Source organism: Leguminivora glycinivorella, chromosome Z (assembly GCF_023078275.1).
Source record: "Leguminivora glycinivorella isolate SPB_JAAS2020 chromosome Z, LegGlyc_1.1, whole genome shotgun sequence".
NCBI lineage: Eukaryota > Metazoa > Arthropoda > Insecta > Lepidoptera > Tortricidae > Leguminivora > Leguminivora glycinivorella.
The window spans coordinates 29,905,446-29,923,880 of NC_062998.1; the positions used below are offsets into that span (position 1 = coordinate 29,905,446).

Consider the following 18,435-nt stretch of genomic DNA (forward strand, 5'->3'; position numbering starts at 1 on the left):
TAATTGAGAGTTATCCTTTCATTTACGTTTAGTCTCGAAAATTAAATGGGCCTTAAAGAACGTAATAATAAACTCTGAGCGATCCCGTGCCGCTCCTCCACTTTCGTATGTTAATTAAATACTCGCTGCGCTGAGCCATCAGCAGATCTAATCACATAGTAATGAGATTTGCAAGTGGTCGTAGAACCGTGACGCTGAATTTTACACCAGCTACTGAGTTATGAATTTATGAACAAATGCCGAGGCTATATCTTATCGAAGTGTGTCACGATTTACTATGTATTTTACGACAGGAACAGTCTCAATGATAAGAAAGGATATTTTAGTATGATTACATTGTTAACGTTCGCAATTAGCGACAACAAGTATATACTTAATACAAGAGTAGACACTACTGATTGATAAACAAGTTTTTTTTACAAAGTGTTGAACAAATTCCATGTTATGTATATTTAAGAATTGACTGTATAAAGTTATTGGATCGTGTTCGTAATCAGTGATGACGAACACTAGACAAAAATATCTTCTCCTTTAGTTAATAAATAATATATAGGAAATATTGCGAGCGACGCTCAGCTGACCAGAAATATTTGCTTGTAATATAAAAAAATATAGTTAATGTAATATTAGTAGCTAAATTAATGTTGTAAATATATCATTTTCCTAAGCTATGTCTTTCATTTTCATCTCAACAAGTTTTATACTAGGATTACGTACCGAATGATCCCAATCATCGAAATGTAGAGAGATTTGAATGCATTTGTTGATGAATAAACAACAGCAACAGCAGTGATGATTGATATCGATACTCGCAAACAAATAACAAAACAAACATTTCAGAAGAAAATTTGTATAATAGGTACTTTAATCTTACATGTATCAGCACTTTAGGAAATACATACTTTATGATTGTAATAATAATATAAAATAAAACTTTAAATACACTTATATGTTAATCGGAGGAATCGAACCGGAGGAAGCTGGACTCGTCTGATGACAACTCCTGAAAAGAAAAGCTATTAAAAGCAACTAACTATGGTCTAGAATAGCCTTACAATAGAATGTAATTAATGAAAAATTTAATTTCATTCGTGCTTTTCAGTAGTCACACTAGTAATAAATAAATTACAAACTAAAATAGATATCACACACTAAAGAAAAAATAATAGTTACATAATTATGATGAAAATTAGCTTACACCACAAAACATTGGGACGGGTGCAACCGCCAAGGAGGTTCGTTTCTTGTCTCTGCTACCAATTGATAGGTTATTTTTCTTTAGTCTACTCTATGACATCTATTTCAATTTATTGTTGTACCCTGTCATATATTTTTGTATGTTTTATTTGATACTCATCATGGTATATTTGAAATCAAGACAATTATTGTACCATACCATCTACTCCATGGCGTCATGTTTACCATTAGACACACTAATTTCACGCTTATTTTATATTCATTGAATGGAAATATGTCAAATTGAATGGAAATATGTCTATATCTGAAATTACTTCAGCTAAAATCCATTTGTGAAGGGAGACTGATATTAATTACTGATCAACGATACATACAATCAATTACTGTTCTACTAACATAGTCTCGCATAACTTCAAGTTTTACTTTGTAGAGTCGACAAAGTAGGACTTGTTATTTATCACCACACCAACAACTGGTAAAGGATCTCTCAGTTCGTCAAAAACGGATCAGAAAGTTGCATTTTATCCACAAGGGGCAAAGTAATTTTAAACAAATTTAACTTTCGAGGTGGTAGAAAAAATTGTATTTTACTCTATGACAAAATTCGTTTAACCTTCGTGCCTTGAAACCTTCGCAACGCTCAAGATTCCACTTTTCGAACCACTCGCTATGCTCGTGGTGCAATATTGAAATCTTTCGCTTGTTCGTAATCAATATGGGCACGTGCGGTTAAACAATTTTGCTCCCTTGTAAAACCAATATAATTATGGATACATACATTAACAATCGCATGAGAAGACAAACTGAACGATGATGTCTACAACTCTGCTAAGGGCCACTTGCACCAACGAAAATGGTGGGCGGGTTAACCCACCATTTTATAAGGAATTTGACAGATGACAGCCCACTAACCCTGAGTTAAGTGATTGGTGCAAGTGGGCCTTACACTATAATTTTGTATCCTATAGACATTAGCACTAGTTACCTTAATGGTAGACCATTAGATCCGTTTATTTACGATTAATGCAAACAGGTAAATAAATAACATACATACATATAATAACGCCTGTATCCCATAAAGAGGTAGGCAGAGCACATGAACTACTAAGTTTCAGTGCCACTCTTGGCAAAAAAGCCAGCCTCTCGCCTACGCCACAATTTAACCCATATCATATCCCACAGTCTACTTCTACGACACCCACGGGAAGAAAGGGGTGGTGAAATTCTTAACGCGTCGCCACACGGAAAAATAAAGAAAAGTTAATAAAATACTAATAGTAACAATATCTACCAACATGTGATAAATTTCTTCTTTCATATTGTCTCCGGTTACCGTCGTTACTCATGAAATAAAACTATGGAAACGGATTATATCGCGTATAATGAATTTACAAATTCATCCCAACGGCTTCACGTCGTTCGTGGCCAACGGGTGACTGAGGAAAAATTACAATGTGCAAAAACTACCCACATACAAGAAATATTAATAAACCATAAATAATATAGATTTTTAAGGCTGGTTCACACACTGTTAATAAAGCTAGTTATACAATATTCAAATTTTTTACATTTACTATGTTAAAAAAACGATCAATTAATTAATCTACATAAAATTGACAAAAACCAAACTGCAAATGTCCAACACAAATGCCTCACAGTCTTCGTCGTGCTTGTTCCTTTATCAGATTCATTACTGTAATAAAATAGTTGACATATTTTTTGTCGATTTAGTAACTAACTGAATCAACGCTCAGTATTATATTGTATAATTGCTTGCTACCGATAAAGATTAAATTATAAAATTATTTGCTTTGTTCAGGATTCAATGTAAACCCTCTCCTTAACCTCCTGATTCCTGGAAGCATTTGTTTTGGTTTTGAATTTGGAACCTTTTATTAGTTTTATTACTCAATGAAAGACAATAAATCAATTTTGCAATATTATTAATTTATTATACAATAGTACATTGTGCAACAAGGGGAGGAAGTTGAATATTACTAACGAGAGTAAGTTAAATCGCGACGGCTTGCCGGAGCGATTTAAAGACTCGAGTTAGTAATATTCATACTCCCCGAGTTACACACAATGTTTTTCATCACACTCGCAATGTAAAAAATATATAAATAGATGTAAAAAAGTTAAGTACGGTACAAGAAATTTCATTATTCCCTTGGGAGAACGATTTTTCTATAACTCACGCTCCGCCTGCGAGCAATAGCACATTTAAAGTGCGGGTGTGATGAAAAAATATGTACAGGATGCTCAGGAGGGTAAATATATAATTTTGCTCCCTTATGACACAATCTAATATTCAACGTGCGCTAAGTAGTGTGACTAATAAAAAACACAGATCAAAAATAATTGTTATTCTCTCATCTAACTAAACCAACCTAACGAACCTATGTATCTCTATATCTTAATATAATTATCTTCTAAATGTTACACTAGAGCTTTACGATCTGCCGCCATCTGTAGTGTTCTTATTTCAAAAGAACATTATTTCTGCTATAGTGAGCACGATCGTTTTAATTTATGGGACAGACGCAGCGTTGAACGTATGTGATCACGGAATGCAAGGTTAACTCGGATAAGTGTGTCTGGTTTTCCCACTGCGTACCTATATCAGTATACGTTCATAAATTGTCATTTGAATTGTATTTGTTCCTATATCATAGTTTACATGCGTTCAACGCGGCGTATCGCTAAAAACAACCGCGGTCGTGGGTAAGAAAACCTATCAATATAATTAAGAAATCAAGACAAAAAGTTCAATTTTTTTTGTTACTACTTTATTGCATATTTGTGCAAAACTATTATTTAATAACATGACATAGTTATTTGCAAGCCCATTAGGCGAAGGAACTTCGCGAGATTATGTGTTTTAATACTTAGGGTCGGTTGCACGTTGCACCAAACCATCTATCACCACTGTAACGTTCACAAACTTATTTTGTATGGGACTTTCCATAGACATTTGCTGCCTGGCGCTGGTGTGTCTGTTAACTGTGGTAGATGCAACTGGCCCTTATACTTATAAACAGTTCGATTCATAAGATCTACAGAGTACGAGTCCATGTTTGTCCATGAAGGCATCATGGGGCCGGTCAGAGGTCACTCACCAGAGCCTCGTCGTCCTCCAGCGCTATGCCGTCGATCTCCTTATCGATCTCGTCCATTATGTCGAGGGGGTCCTTGTGATTAGATGTGCTGTCCGTTGGTTTAGTTACAATACTGAAACAAATTACAATACATTTAGCCGAGGCTTTAGTGTAAGTGTAAGACCAGAGTGGACGCTCGGAGCCGAGCGTTCGGCGGGGCGGGTGAGCGTGCGGCCACCCTATGCAGCGCCGACTCAGGACACTTGTATGAACATCAATTGTTTCACATGCTCGCCACATGCTCAATATGAGCGTGCACTCATATTTCCTATTCCACTTCAAAAAGTGGTTGCAATTCTTATGCCTTCTTATCAGATAGGCAAAAGTGTAGGACTGTAATTCATCAATAGCTCGCTTGTGCTTGAAATTAGCAAATCGCGCGGGTTTTAGTTACGCACGTTTTGGTGCCGTGGTTTTCATACTATAACTTGTTTCTTTTTTCCAGGCACGCAGTAAATGATAAAACATCAGGCCGTCTTATCGCACCTACAAATAGTGCGATAGGGACGGCCTGATGTTTTGTCATTTGTCGCGCGACCATGCTTGCCTGCCTGAACTCATTTTACACATTAAAATAGATGAGAATACATAATATTGTTTATATCTTACGCTTGTTTTCTCAAAAGAAATAAAAGAGTATAATTCTCCTGATTTATACTAACGAGAATGTGTGTTTGACGAACGTATATTACTCAACCGCGATTAGTTTGGGATTGAGATAGCTGTCACATCATACAAACTTTGAGTACGTACACATATGGCAAGCCTGTCATTGCTAATTCACAGGTATAGCAAGGAAGGAGATCGGACATGCCAGACGATTTGTATGAATACGCCTGTCTGAAGTTCACACACGTCGATGGACGTTCGGTCCTATTGGGCTATTGCGCAACAAACGCGCATCATTTCCATGTCGGCGAGTCGTTTCATCACGCACGCACAGAACATCTGCGTCACGCTCGCCGGAGGCGGAGGCTAGTATATTATCCTCTGACAGTTATACATGTACAGTTACCGGCATAAAGAAGTGATGATTTCTGTACCTTGTCGCTTTTAATCGTTTGACAATTTCTTATGACATTTCAAACAAGACGTTAATGTGACAAGGTACAGAAATCATCACTTATTTATGCCGGTGACTGTACTGTAGGTAGTAACGTTTGTTGTGAACCAACCTGTCAGTGCTGGGTCCCTGAGCGGCCTTGGCCAGCTTGTCGTCGTCGGGCGGCGGCGCGGCGCGCTCGGGCCGCTTCCACCGGCCCGCCTGCTCCGCCGCCGCCTTCTCCGCGGCCAGGTCGCGGTCGATGTTGCACTGCTTCCAGTTCGACGGGTACGACGCTAGCTGTGAACTGTCCGAGAAGCCGAACTCGTTCTGATACCTCTCCAGTTCTAATGATTCCTGTAACGAAAACATTGGATAAATACGTGGAGGTGGGTACTTTATCTGACCATAAATATTGCACATTTTGTATAGGTTAGGATAGATGTCGCCACTGCAACCAAGAAAGAAAAGCTCTATGTTATTTGACAGTGACAGTGACTGCAAAGTAGCGTCACGTGGCGTGAAAATGGTCATCTGCCTTCGAATTGGTTGTTTCAGACGATTTTTGAACACTGGTATGTATTTACATACAATGTTACAAAGGCAGGCTAATCGATCGATTTTTTTAACAAAGACCGACCGTATGTTTAACCTGCCAGATTAAATCATTCGTTCCGCTCTGCTTACACATATTGTACGCATAGTTTACTAACCGCGAATTCGGGGAACAAGTTTTCGTAGTTCTCGGGATCAGCGAGTGACTGTCCGGATCGTTTGTTGGTGGCGCCGACGGACTCGCGCCACAGTTTCACGACTTCAACCATCTTTGAGGGAATGTATGATCTGCAACAAAAAAAGTATTAAGTTATAAACACTGGGATTTAAGGACCTTATTCTTCATACTATTTTAGACGGTGTCGCTACTGTACATAGCTAAAGCAAATTGTATTCAATGTTTACTATAACCACTCTCATGCTTCCAGTAGCCAGAGCTGCGAGCTTACACACCTCTAAATTGCTTGCAGTAGCTGTGGCTATATAGCGGAGTATGGAAATGTTTGATTAATTTTATGTCGAAGCAATTTAGAGCTCCTTTTATGAAAATCCAAATCACGTGAGTAGTTAATAAAACATAATATTGCATCAGGCGTTGAGAAATCCGCCGTGAAGTTGGCTGAGAGCGTATTGTCGTCTTCGATAAGAAAACCCACCCTGGGTTTGTCGAAACAAACGATCTCGGAACGGCATCGGTGAGAGTTAAGCAGCTGTAGACTGGCGTCGGCGGTTCAGCGAGAAGTTGGCTGACAGAGTATTGTCGCTATTATATGGACTAGAGTGGGTATGAGTCTGACCTGGCGAAGAAGGCGGCCTCGGGCAAGCGTCGCCGGGCTATGAGCAGCTGTAGGCAGGCGTCGAGGCGGTTCAGCGTGAAGTTGGCGGCGAATGCGATGTTGTCATCGCCGTTCGCGGCCGACAGTGTGGCTACTTCCTCCAGCAGTGCTTCGTCAGCTGCAACACACGTAATGATTATAACTTCAGAATTGTCGTTAGAAGAATTATAAGCGATACGAGCATGCTGTAGTGTCAAAAATTACAATATCTTTGACATACTTAATTTTGAGGCATTAAAATTTTGACTTTATTACAATTAACATAATCAATCAATCGTATTTATTAACGTAATCGGCCAGGAGTCGACGGCTAACACAACAAAAGATATTCAAATTCATTAAGAGCGCTATGACAAAAAAAGGCGATATATTGTAAAATGTACAATATTTATCGGCAAAATTGTACACTTTACTCATACTAAAAGACAGTAAAAGTACTTGTTTCAGTTAGAAAATGTAATTAACTGTCGGTTCATTAAAAAACATATGGAAGAAAAAGCGTTTTCAATTAGTAATGATTTTTTTTCTGATGCTCGTTTAGGAAAAACCGCGCGAAGCACAGATTTCGGAGCTCTTATTATGTACAATTTGATAAGCTCAATCTCATAAATGCGGTAAATTTAAATTCCTAATATCTTGTACTTTAGGCCCATTAAACAATATTTATCATTTAATCCTTTGAAATTGAGAAATTGAAAGTAAAACGAACTCAATTTTGTCTTGAAAATACATCGCAACAAGTGATCATTTCTCCGAAAATCTACATGTTATCGAAGTTATTTTAGTATATAAATAATCTGCACAATGTGCTTAAATTGCTGTTATCCATTTGTCGTTATAATATTTTATCATGATTTTTTGCCAATTTTTTGAAAACTAGCCTTCCTGTCGCTATTTTACCGGCGACGGACGCCTGCGATTTCAGTGCCGCGCCGGAGCTCGAGGAGGTGAGACGTATGTCGCTTCGCTCTCCGAGTTTTCATCGCAAACGTCGAGAATATTTATCGTTGTGTGGGTCGGACGCCTTGTTTATACACGGGCTATCCTCGCATTGTGTGTGTGTAAACAGCGACCAACGAATTTGATCCTAGATCCGTAAATATTTGCTTTTGTAATACTTTGTTATGTTTGAATGTTAAAGTATTACAACGTTATGATGATAAATATGTGAAAATTACAATACGGTCAAGATGATAAGACACATCAAGATGGTACTCGGGATCTGATGATGAAGCCAGAAGGTGGTCACCAGTACCAGTGAACCATGTAAGTAAACGACTTCGTGTTTAGGCTCGTTGGGTTCGTCTCAACAAGACCTTTGACAAGAGGTGGTACTCAGGGTCTGATGATGGAGCCAGATGGTGGTCACCAGTACCAATGAACCATATGACTAAACCACTTCGTACTTAGGCTCAATGGGATCGTCTCAATAAGACCTTTGACAAGAGGTGGTACTCGGGATCTGATGATGGAGCCAGAAGGTGGTCACCAGTACCAGTGAACCATGTAAGTAAACGACTTCGTGTTTAGGCTCGTTGGGTTCGTCTCAACAAGACCTTTGACAAGAGGTGGTACTCAGGGTCTGATGATGGAGACAGATGGTTGTCACCAGTACCAATGAACCATATGACTAAACCACTTCGTACTTAGGCTCAATGGGATCGTCTCAATAAGACCTTTGACAAGAGGTGGTACTCAGGGTCTGATGATGGAGCCAGATGGTGGTCACCAGTACCAGTGATCCATGTAACTAAACCATTTAGTAATCAGGCTCATTGGGTTCTTACTTCTTCTTAATCAGACCTTTGACAAGAGGTGGTACTGAGGGTCTGATGTTGGAGCCAGATGGTGGTCACCGGTACCAATAAACCCATGTAACTGAACCACTTCGTTTTTTTATGTTATTCAAATATGCGAGTTGATTTTTGGTGACCACAATCTCTCTCCATCATCAGACCCTGAGTACCACCTTGAAGTAATTAGAATTATATTTGACTTATTTTATCATTATATTAATATATACTTTACTCTAATACTTATCATATAACAAAAGCAAACATTTGGGATGGGATCTACTTAAATATGATCACAGTTTATAATTATTACTTTAAATTTTTAAATAAATTTTAACGTAATTAATATTATTTTGCGCTATATTCTAGTCTTTTCGTACAAAATAATGTTTATTAGAAATCAAAAGTTTATATCGAGATAGTAGATTGTGGTTGTTATCAAAATTCCATAGGAAGGATCAAGATTGTTTTGTCCATAATTGTAGTGCGAGCGAGTGATAAGACGTGCTAGAAAGGGTCGACATATTGGGCTCGCGCGGCGGGTAAAATACCTAATTTCGCCCGACGCCGAAATGTTATAACGCTCTTAAAGGGTTAATGTGCGTGTCAATATCAAAGTGACGTATTTCCGAACAAGGGATAGCATCCCCGGTCTAGAGCGTGTTTAGTATTCTTTGAGGATGGTGAGATGTCTGAGATGATAACCTCTTGTTTTGTTGCGTAGCTGGCTTCGCATCTGCATTTATTTTGTTGCGAAGATAGAATGACAGAAGATAAGTCTTACCAGTACTGGCGGCGAAGAGCAGCAGCGCACTATAATCCTGCGCCTTCTGGTAGCAGGTCTTGGTGAGTTCCTGGTCGGCATGCGCGGCGGCGGCGGCGCCGAGGCGCGCCCAGCGCGCGGCGGCCGTGCGGGAGGGCGCGCCCTCGGCCGCCGCCGCCTCCTCCGCGAGCGCGCGCGCCCGCCCCAGCTCGCCCAGCGCGAGCGCCAGCTCGAACTGGTGCTCCGGCTCCGTGGATACGGCGAGCGCTTGCTGCTTGAAGCCCTGGTCACATAATCAAATTATTATTAGCATTGGTCTATTAACACTTTTGCAACTAAGAACCCGCTTGGTAGGCACTCGTGAATTTTGCACCGCTGGGCGGATTGTCGCCATATTAGCGGGAGATAAATAAGGTCCGGTTTTTGACGTAGTGAACCATTTTTTGTCTGGTAAGGAATGTATTGAGAAGAACTGACACTTTATTTGTGTAAAAGTGACAATAAACTATTACACAGACATGCAAAATACAGCATCAATAAATCAAACCATCAATCACACAAAATATCTTGTAAATATTTGAAAAGTAAAAGGAATAATCATATTTCTTCAATTAATGATGGCGTTTACAAAAAAAAAAAAAAAAATTTTGAGAGTTTGTCCACATTTAAATTGACTACTTTAAATATAACGATTGTATGGTATGTCTATCAAATATGGCAATAGGCGAATAGCATACCTGTTTCTCTAGGAAGTGCGCGACCCTGGTGCGGTGGTCGTGCGGCACGGTGGGCAGCACGCGGTCGGCCGTCTCGAAGTCGCCGCGCATGACGGCCGTCTGGTACTCCAGCACCGACAGCAGAAGCGAGTACGAGACCACGTTCAGCTCCTTGTCGTTTAAGTACAACCTGCACAGGCAAACAGTCACGTCTCTTATGCTTTTCTTAAATGGATTATTTGTGCAGCCAACGTTTTCATAGAAAAATATTCCCCAAAGACGTTAGTAACTTATTAATAATCTGTGCCCAAAGTTAAAAGAGAATATTCTATAGAACATCACAACATTTGTATAGTTGGCGCTGGTTATCAAGTATAAATGAGTTTTATATTTCAAGTTTTAAAAACAAGAGTGTGCCAGTGGTTTTAAAGACTTCATGTAACCTTTTAATATTCATAGAGGTTGACTGAAATGGTTTCCAATCACTTTCGAGAGTATCATATACATATATTATAGTAAACTGAAAATATAATCATCCAAAACCTAATCTATTATTGTCTGTTGTCTGCTTTACCTAATAGCGACTGATGTTATGTCATCTATTACATGCTTTGAGCCAGAACAGTCATGATAAAGTTAGCAATATGACTTCAGTCACCAATTGATACTGAGGATAGTATGAGTACTAGTGGTTGCATTACCTGTTCTCCTTGGCGACGTATCCGAGGATATACATGGTGTGATCGAGGTGCGATATCGTGACGATCTCGCCGCCGACGTAGTAGTTGAGTCTGTTCAGCGAGTTGGTGTAGATGAAACAGTCGCCCACCCACAGACCGGTCTTCACTGTCTCGTTTACATCTCCGACCACCTAAAATAGATACCTAACTTTAAAATACAATATAGGTGAACATTTTATCTCATAACTAAAGTATTAACAACCCACTTGGATTTTACGTCTCGGTCGGATTGACGATTAAAGAAACTGCTATCAACGCTCAATTGCTGAAGGAAACCATTATTCAATAGGCGAGTCCACAAAGAGCGATGTACGTCTCGAGGCAATACCACAGATTATTAATAAGTTACAAACGAAACACGACGATCACTTGCCCTAAAAACGACAAATACCTACGCTTTATTTTATTTAACTAATACTAATAACTTACTGCGTAAAACTCAGAAGAATAGGTATGTCCCCTCGCGACTACCAGGCGGGTGCGTGGCGCCCCTCGGGCACTTTTTGTTCATTCGAATGAACGGCTAGCGTGTAGCGAGCGAGTGACGTAGGCATTAGTCATTGCCGCGTAACGTGCCTCGCAGTTTGTGGACCCACCCTAATCGTGTATTGTTGGTACTGCCTTGACTTTAAGAGAAAATAGAGCCATGTGGCATAGCACTATCAACATCGCCTGTTAAATTCGAAACACAAATCGACGAGAATTTTACAGTTACATCCCATTTATTGTAAATAATAGGTGATGCTGATGTAGTTACCTCGAAAGCGTCCTCGATGCCGTCGTCGGTGATACCGGTGTTGGAGGCGCGCGCGCGGGTCACGACGGCCGCGTTGAGCCGCAGCACGTAATAAGTCTCGTCGGTGGCCAGGCACACCAGCGAACCGCTCTCCGACCAGTAGACGTGACGAGGCTGGATCTCGATGCTGCACACAGTGACACGGAATAAATAACACTGAACGGAAAAGACACTTCCAAACCGAATATTCGCCTGAACCGAATTCGTGCACGATCTCTTCGTGTATTTAGGGAGGTAAAGTTGGGCCAGGTCGCCAATAATTGTACGTAGCAATGCTGTGTGTGAGCTGTGTTGTCGCTCGAAAGGCACAGTGTCGTACTACTGATTACATGCATGACACTCAAGTTAGCAACAACGTTCCAAATACAATCAATATTTATGTTTTTTTGGAAAAATGCAACACTCGCTAAGGCAGACTAGTGAATAAGCACAAGCTAAGTAATGCAGAGCCTAGTGGGTCAAAAACCTGAATGCCCTCAATGTTTCGATTTACTTAGTTTGTTTTTGACATAAAGCAGCAACTCAATTGTGTAAGAAACTTCCAAATAGAGGTATATTCATATTCATTTATTGTTGCATGTCTGTCTATGGTATTACAATCAATGGTCTACTTAATACTGAAAATCTGTTCTTTGAAAATAACTTGTAGGGTAATCTACAAAAATCGATTGAACAAGACCTTGTATAGATGTAATGCGAAAAGGTTTTCCTTTGTATTTTTCCGGACACGTTCGTATTTGTCATGCTAGTTCAGACAGTGTCAGTACGTTTCCGTAAAAATACGAAGGAAAAACTTTTCGCACTACAGTAAGCTAGTTTCCCGCATGATTCACGTGAAGCCTATTGATGTAACAGTTTTAAAACTTAAGGGGCAGACGTCGCATACGATACGAGTACTAGAGGTTATTGAAACTATAGCTTTATTTGACGTTCATATGCGCATTGTAATATGCCTACTTGAAAAATAAATATTTCATTTTCATTTCATTTCATTATATCCTGTTTAGACAAAATAGCATACCTAATACGATAAACCAGTGGTACAAAGCTTGCGTATTTAACAATTTACATAAAAATTTACGTGTCTATTAAAAATAATGAGATACAATCTACTGACAGACAGACAAATCGACGGATGTGGACATGGCATGGTTCCGTTCTACGTTTTCCAAATACGGAATTCAGTGTAAAGCTTCAAAAGTAAGGCTTCAAAAGTCAGGCTTTTTATACATATACGGAACTCAAATTAAGCAACGATTAAACGTAGGAAATGTAATAATGGGTGAACAATCACAGAACATGACAGCTCTTCAGATATTACTTCACTATTTATTTGGCAGATAAGTAAAGATCGTTATCAGCGTGCTGTATCGGTGGCAGCGTATGGTTGACAAAAAAACAAATACACAAGTATTTAAAACATTATATGAGCCATTTTTTTTCAAAGTTGTCCACCCCACTTATTTTGTAACATGGGTATTTTTTACGCGATTAATACTCAGAATCGCAAGCTTTTTCGATCCTGATAGGAGAAAAAAAAAATGTCCCAAGATTTCCATACATTTTTTCGAACCTTCCTTTCCGTTACCGCCATACAAAATGTATGAAAAAATGGTAACGGAATGGAAAAAAAATCTGGGGACACTTTTTTTCTCCTATTAGAATTGAAAGAGCTCGCGATTCTAAGTGAAAACCACATACAAATTTCCAAATCAAAAAAAAAGTGGGGTGGACAACTTTGAAAATAAAAATGGCCCATATACTTAACAAATTATGAAATATATACATATTTATAATGACTTATCTAAATTACATTGAATAAATAACTAAAGTTTGTTCAACAGCTTTACAGATAAGTTATGTTATGGATTTATACAACAAAAAATCATTCGCTTTAGCCCAATTGGAATTGGAACCACTTACTATATAAACTTTTAGTTTTGTGGAAAGTTAGGTCACTATGCGTTGAAAATTATGTGTTGTATTACTTCAGTAATATTTGTAAAATGTCATACTACTCCCACACTCAGAACTTCGAAAAAACCGACGACTAAAATTGCAAAAATACCTAATCCAAAATTACAAAACTCGCATCAGGCTAACAAAGAGAATACTACAATTAACAGTGAATTTCGCATACGTCGATTGAATAACTTCTTACCGTCTAATCAACTCCAGGTGCTCCCAATCATAAAACGAGAAGGCCATTCCGCTGATCGACTTCACTCCGAGCATGTACCCGCCAAATATTCCTGCGACACAAAACAATCATCTCACAAAATGTTAAGGGCAACAGACAGTAGGTACCTACGCAATTAGGTTAAAAGCGATTGGATTTCTTACCTTCAGCGCCGTACTCAGGCTTGAAGCTTTTTCTTTCTTTGAAGTTCTTAAAAACTTTGATTGTGCTAGAGTTCTCCAGGGTCGCGTATTCCGAGCTGTCGAAGGCCCACACGAACTCCTGGGCGGTGCCGAATGCCTTGTTCCTGAGGGCCATGGCTGTGTATATGATGTATTCTCCGTCACCGCACACGACGACGAATCTGCCGTTGGGGTTGTGTGCAATTGTTTGAGGATAGATTTCACAGGAGCCCATATCTTTGGCAACTACTGGAACCCGTTCGCCATCCTTCATCTCAGTACCTGACGATGATAAAGTTATTAGTAGATAACATTGCCGTCAGCTGTAACAGTAAAAAGGAATATTAGAAATATATACAAAGATTACCTTCAGGTAAAGCTTTCAAATTTACTTGTTGCATTTCGGAATGTTTCGCCCAAATTATTTTGCCTCCATTGACATCCATGGAAATAGCTGGCTCTTCTCTTCCAACTTTGATCATTATAGTGCCTTCATCATAACTGAAATAAGATGTCAGTTGATTAATACATACAGAAAACATATAAATAACTCCAATAAGAAAAATATATTTAAGTATACTTACCCAATAGCCACATTATTCGAAGCGTGCATTGAAGATATGGTCCAAACTCTTTCAAATCCGTAATTAAGGGAAGATTCGAGTCTGTAAGTCCCGGCATGCCATATCCTGACCGTGCCGTCCTCGGAACCGGTAAGCAAGATCGGGAGTTCCGGGTGGAATGAAACAGCAGACACATTTTGCGCGTGACCTATATGAAATATAACCATCATTTCATAAATTGTTTCACATGAAAAACAATACAAGAAGTTTTTCAAAATACTAACCTTCCAGAGTCTGCACACATGTTTTGTTCTGGTAGTCCCAGATTTTAACGAGACGATCGTCTGCCCCACTGATGAGGTAGGGTTTGTCCCCTCCATGGTAATAATCAACACAGTTGACCCCTTTCTCATGCCCTTCTAATGTGAAGTTTGACACGGACGAACCCAGCTGCCACACCTAAAATATTGACACAAAAAACCTATGAAGCATACTGCTTGTGAGATACACGTAATAAAATTTAGTAAAAAGGGCGTAACATACCTTCACAGTAGTGTCAAGACTAGCACTAGCAAAGGTGTTATTGTCTTTGGGGTTGATGACAATTTGCATGACATAGTGAGTGTGCCCCTCAAATACCTGCTGGCAAGCCCAGTTTCGGTCCCAATTCCATAATTTTATTAATAAATCATCTGCAAGAAAAATTAATTACATTGATTATACATAATTAAAGGGATAATTGTCTATCATATTTGTGTTTTGTGTTTTGTACAATAAAGAGTTTATACATACATACATACATACATATACACATAGCCATTAATGACACTTGAGCAAGATGTTTACAATAATAGTTCAAATAAAGAGTACCTGTTTAGATGATAAAAAAGGACATATACTACTTTTGTTATACTTTTGTATGTTTGTTATTTTTTTTTTTTTTTAGATGTATTTTGACATTTAGAGACTCTATACATCTCTAACATCTCTTATTAATCATAACTTGTACTTTAAACTTGTTGAATTCATACTATTTATTGCAATTGTTGACATGTAAAAGTGTTCTGTGGCCTACTTGCTGAATAAATGTTTTTGATTTTTTGATTTACTTACCACTGCAAGTCAAAATGTAAGGTTGTGTGGGATGAATAGCAATACATCGAACATAGTCTGAATGAGCTTCAAAAGAGTGTATTCTTTCCAGCGTGTTGTAGTTAAACACCCTAATCTGCATGTCATCGGAACCTGTGACTACCCAATTTTTCCTGGGTACGAATTTGGCTGAACGCACAGGTAAATCCATGCATACCTGTAATATGGCAAATATGGTAAATATTATTTTTATGGTTACAAAGTGATAAATGTTACAGACCAATGTTTCTTATTTTTGATACATGCTAATATTGCTTATATCTATATTTCTTTCGATAGGCAATCAGCACTTGTGAAGACAAATCTAACAAACCCAAAAACAAACGTTAGATTATTTTATCAGAGCTCCTATGGTCACTTCCTGTGTCAATCATCAGCTGAGCTAAATAGTGTCATAAACTTTTTTTTTACATTTAAATGTATATCAAGTTTAGCTCAATTGACCTTTTGCCAATAATTTAATTTGTGGTGAAACCTTATATGTTGGACTGTACTTTTCACAGGCAACTTATACTCATCGATACAATTCTAAAAACCTTTAACCTAACACACTTTACATTGTTTTGTCACAGTTTTTATGGCTAACATTATGGGGAGCGGGTAAATTACATTTATTACAAGTTCAATATAAGCTTGTAAAAAATAGCTGAGTAATTGGCTATGCTGTCAACAGAATCTGGTTTTAAATTTGATTTTAATTTGTTACAGTGGGTGTTTTCATTGAACAACTGGAGTTTATAGGCATCTTTTTCATCATTCATCTTGTGTCAAATTCCATCACAATATTTGTAAACATTTTCTGGAACTAACATATCCATTTAATAAGAAGCTTATCAAGAGTTTAGAAAACACTATCATAGGAGTATTTAAAACTATCTTTTAAACAACGAGATAATAATAATAATAATAGTTTGCATCTATGACAGATGATTTAATCAGCATCCTTACAACACTTGCGTTTGTGGCTATATAAAACAACGAGATAACTTACTAAAAAATAAAACACACAAAAATAATTCAATTATTTGTCTGAAATACATTAAATATATGTAATCATATTATTTAACAGCAGCCCATTATAAAATGGTTTATATGCTGCAGCTGTACAAACAGTATGATACAATCATATTTACGCATCTTAACAATTACCTCTTTTAATAAAAAAAATATTAATTGTGTGATGAAACATTACAATATAGGAATAAAAGTAATTTGCTTTTTGCCACTTGAGTCCAGCACTAGCACAAACAGTAAACCTCTCACTCTATGACATAGGGTAACACATATTTACGATGCCACAAATAGTTTTTGACAATTATTTACAGATTATTTGTATTTGTTACAAAGAAATGTGACACTGAGTCATCAAAGTGGTTTGTACACTATATACACAATAGTGTCATTAAATTAGGGAGATATTCAGCTTGAATATCTTAATTTTGACTAAAAATGTATTGATTACTAAAAATGTAATAACCAAACACAGCAAAAAACAAGCCTCATGTTATTCAAATACTTTTTATTTGGTTGTGTGCTACTTTTTAATACAACATATAGGAATGAAATACTGTAACAAATTACACTTTGTGTGTGTGTGTCTAAATGAGACTATCAACTATTGTACCCATCATTGTTCTCTGAGCCAATCAATGAGAAAGTATAAATAATATACCTAATGTTACAATTTAGCAAGCTGAAGTCATTGCTGTAGTTATTATATTCTGAGATTTTTGTTCTCAATTCTATTTTTACTGTAATTTAATTAAAATGAACTTAAAAAGCAATAGGACACAATACTACTTGAAATAGAGAGTGGGGTGAACTTCATTCCATGTTATGGCAAGAGTTATTTTCATATTTTATGTTTGCTGGTGAGACTAGTCACACAAAATATAATAGGTAAATAAATTTCACTGGATAGATACATAAAATGACACAGATCACAACTAAATAAAGGTAGTGTTATTAAGAATAATCATCACCTCTAATTGGAATATTAATACTAGAACTAGGCAAAAATATAATGAATATTGTATAAATTACCTCGAATCTCTTGATCTGCAGCTGGGTCTCATAGTTCCATATGTTCACGTCACCGTTGTAGAGCGAGCACAGCAGCCAGGGCTCTGTGGGGTGCTGGTCCACGCACTTGACGCGGTCCGACCTCGCCGTCAACTTCCTTTTGATATCCAGTCTCAACGGCTTTAAAAACATTAACATTTTATTGAGTAACACTTCAATATAAGGCAAAATAGGGAATATCAATAAAATCAGCACAAACGCCGAAGTATAACGTTGGCGATGATGACACACTATGTAAGCCGTTTTACTACGATACGTATGAGTTTGCACTGATTGTGTTTGTATTTTATGAAATCTAAATCACAAGGATCATCTTATAAATCTTACCATTTTTTTAATTATCAAACATGAAAAATTATAATGCAGAAATTAGTGGCCGAAGAACCGTGTAAGTTTGACAGGGTGGGTGGACGTGTCACTTAAATTTTTTAACTAACCACAGACTCCACGAAACACTTTAGATAAAGGTTAGTATGCATAGGCAAGCTTTAGTGAAATTCTAGGCTAATAACCTTAAGGCATAGCACTATTTTAATCTAAAAACTACTATAATTATGCGAATAAATATATAAGTCTGTTCATTTAATTTAATTCAGAATAAATGCTTAAGTAATATTTTTCTCTACACGTCGCCCGATCCAACTCGACTCCTTACAACTTGTCAGTGAAACAATCAAGAAA

At 37.8% G+C, this 18,435-nt stretch overlaps 1 protein-coding gene across 2 annotated transcripts; it reads right to left on the bottom strand.

Moving 5' to 3' along the window:
• Window positions 1–423: 423 nt before the first annotated feature.
• Window positions 424–18,221, bottom strand: LOC125240948 (coatomer subunit beta'). 2 transcript variants are annotated; one of them, XM_048149155.1, is made up of 18 exons: window positions 18,082–18,221; window positions 17,716–17,874; window positions 15,634–15,829; window positions 15,064–15,212; window positions 14,805–14,979; window positions 14,542–14,728; window positions 14,325–14,458; window positions 13,940–14,239; window positions 13,758–13,848; window positions 11,558–11,723; window positions 10,762–10,931; window positions 10,082–10,250; window positions 9,366–9,627; window positions 6,750–6,906; window positions 6,111–6,240; window positions 5,531–5,754; window positions 4,317–4,428; window positions 424–1,003 (listed from the first exon to the last, which is right to left on the bottom strand). In XM_048149155.1, exons 1-18 carry the CDS (start codon window positions 18,082–18,084, stop codon window positions 953–955), a joined length of 2,835 nt encoding a protein of 944 aa, XP_048005112.1. In that variant the 5' UTR covers window positions 18,085–18,221; the 3' UTR covers window positions 424–952. The 2 variants fall into 2 exon arrangements, with proteins under 2 accessions (XP_048005112.1, XP_048005111.1); XM_048149154.1 differs by lacking the exon at window positions 18,082–18,221 and having other exon boundaries at window positions 17,716–17,886.
• Between the last annotated feature and the right edge of the window lie 214 nt (window positions 18,222–18,435).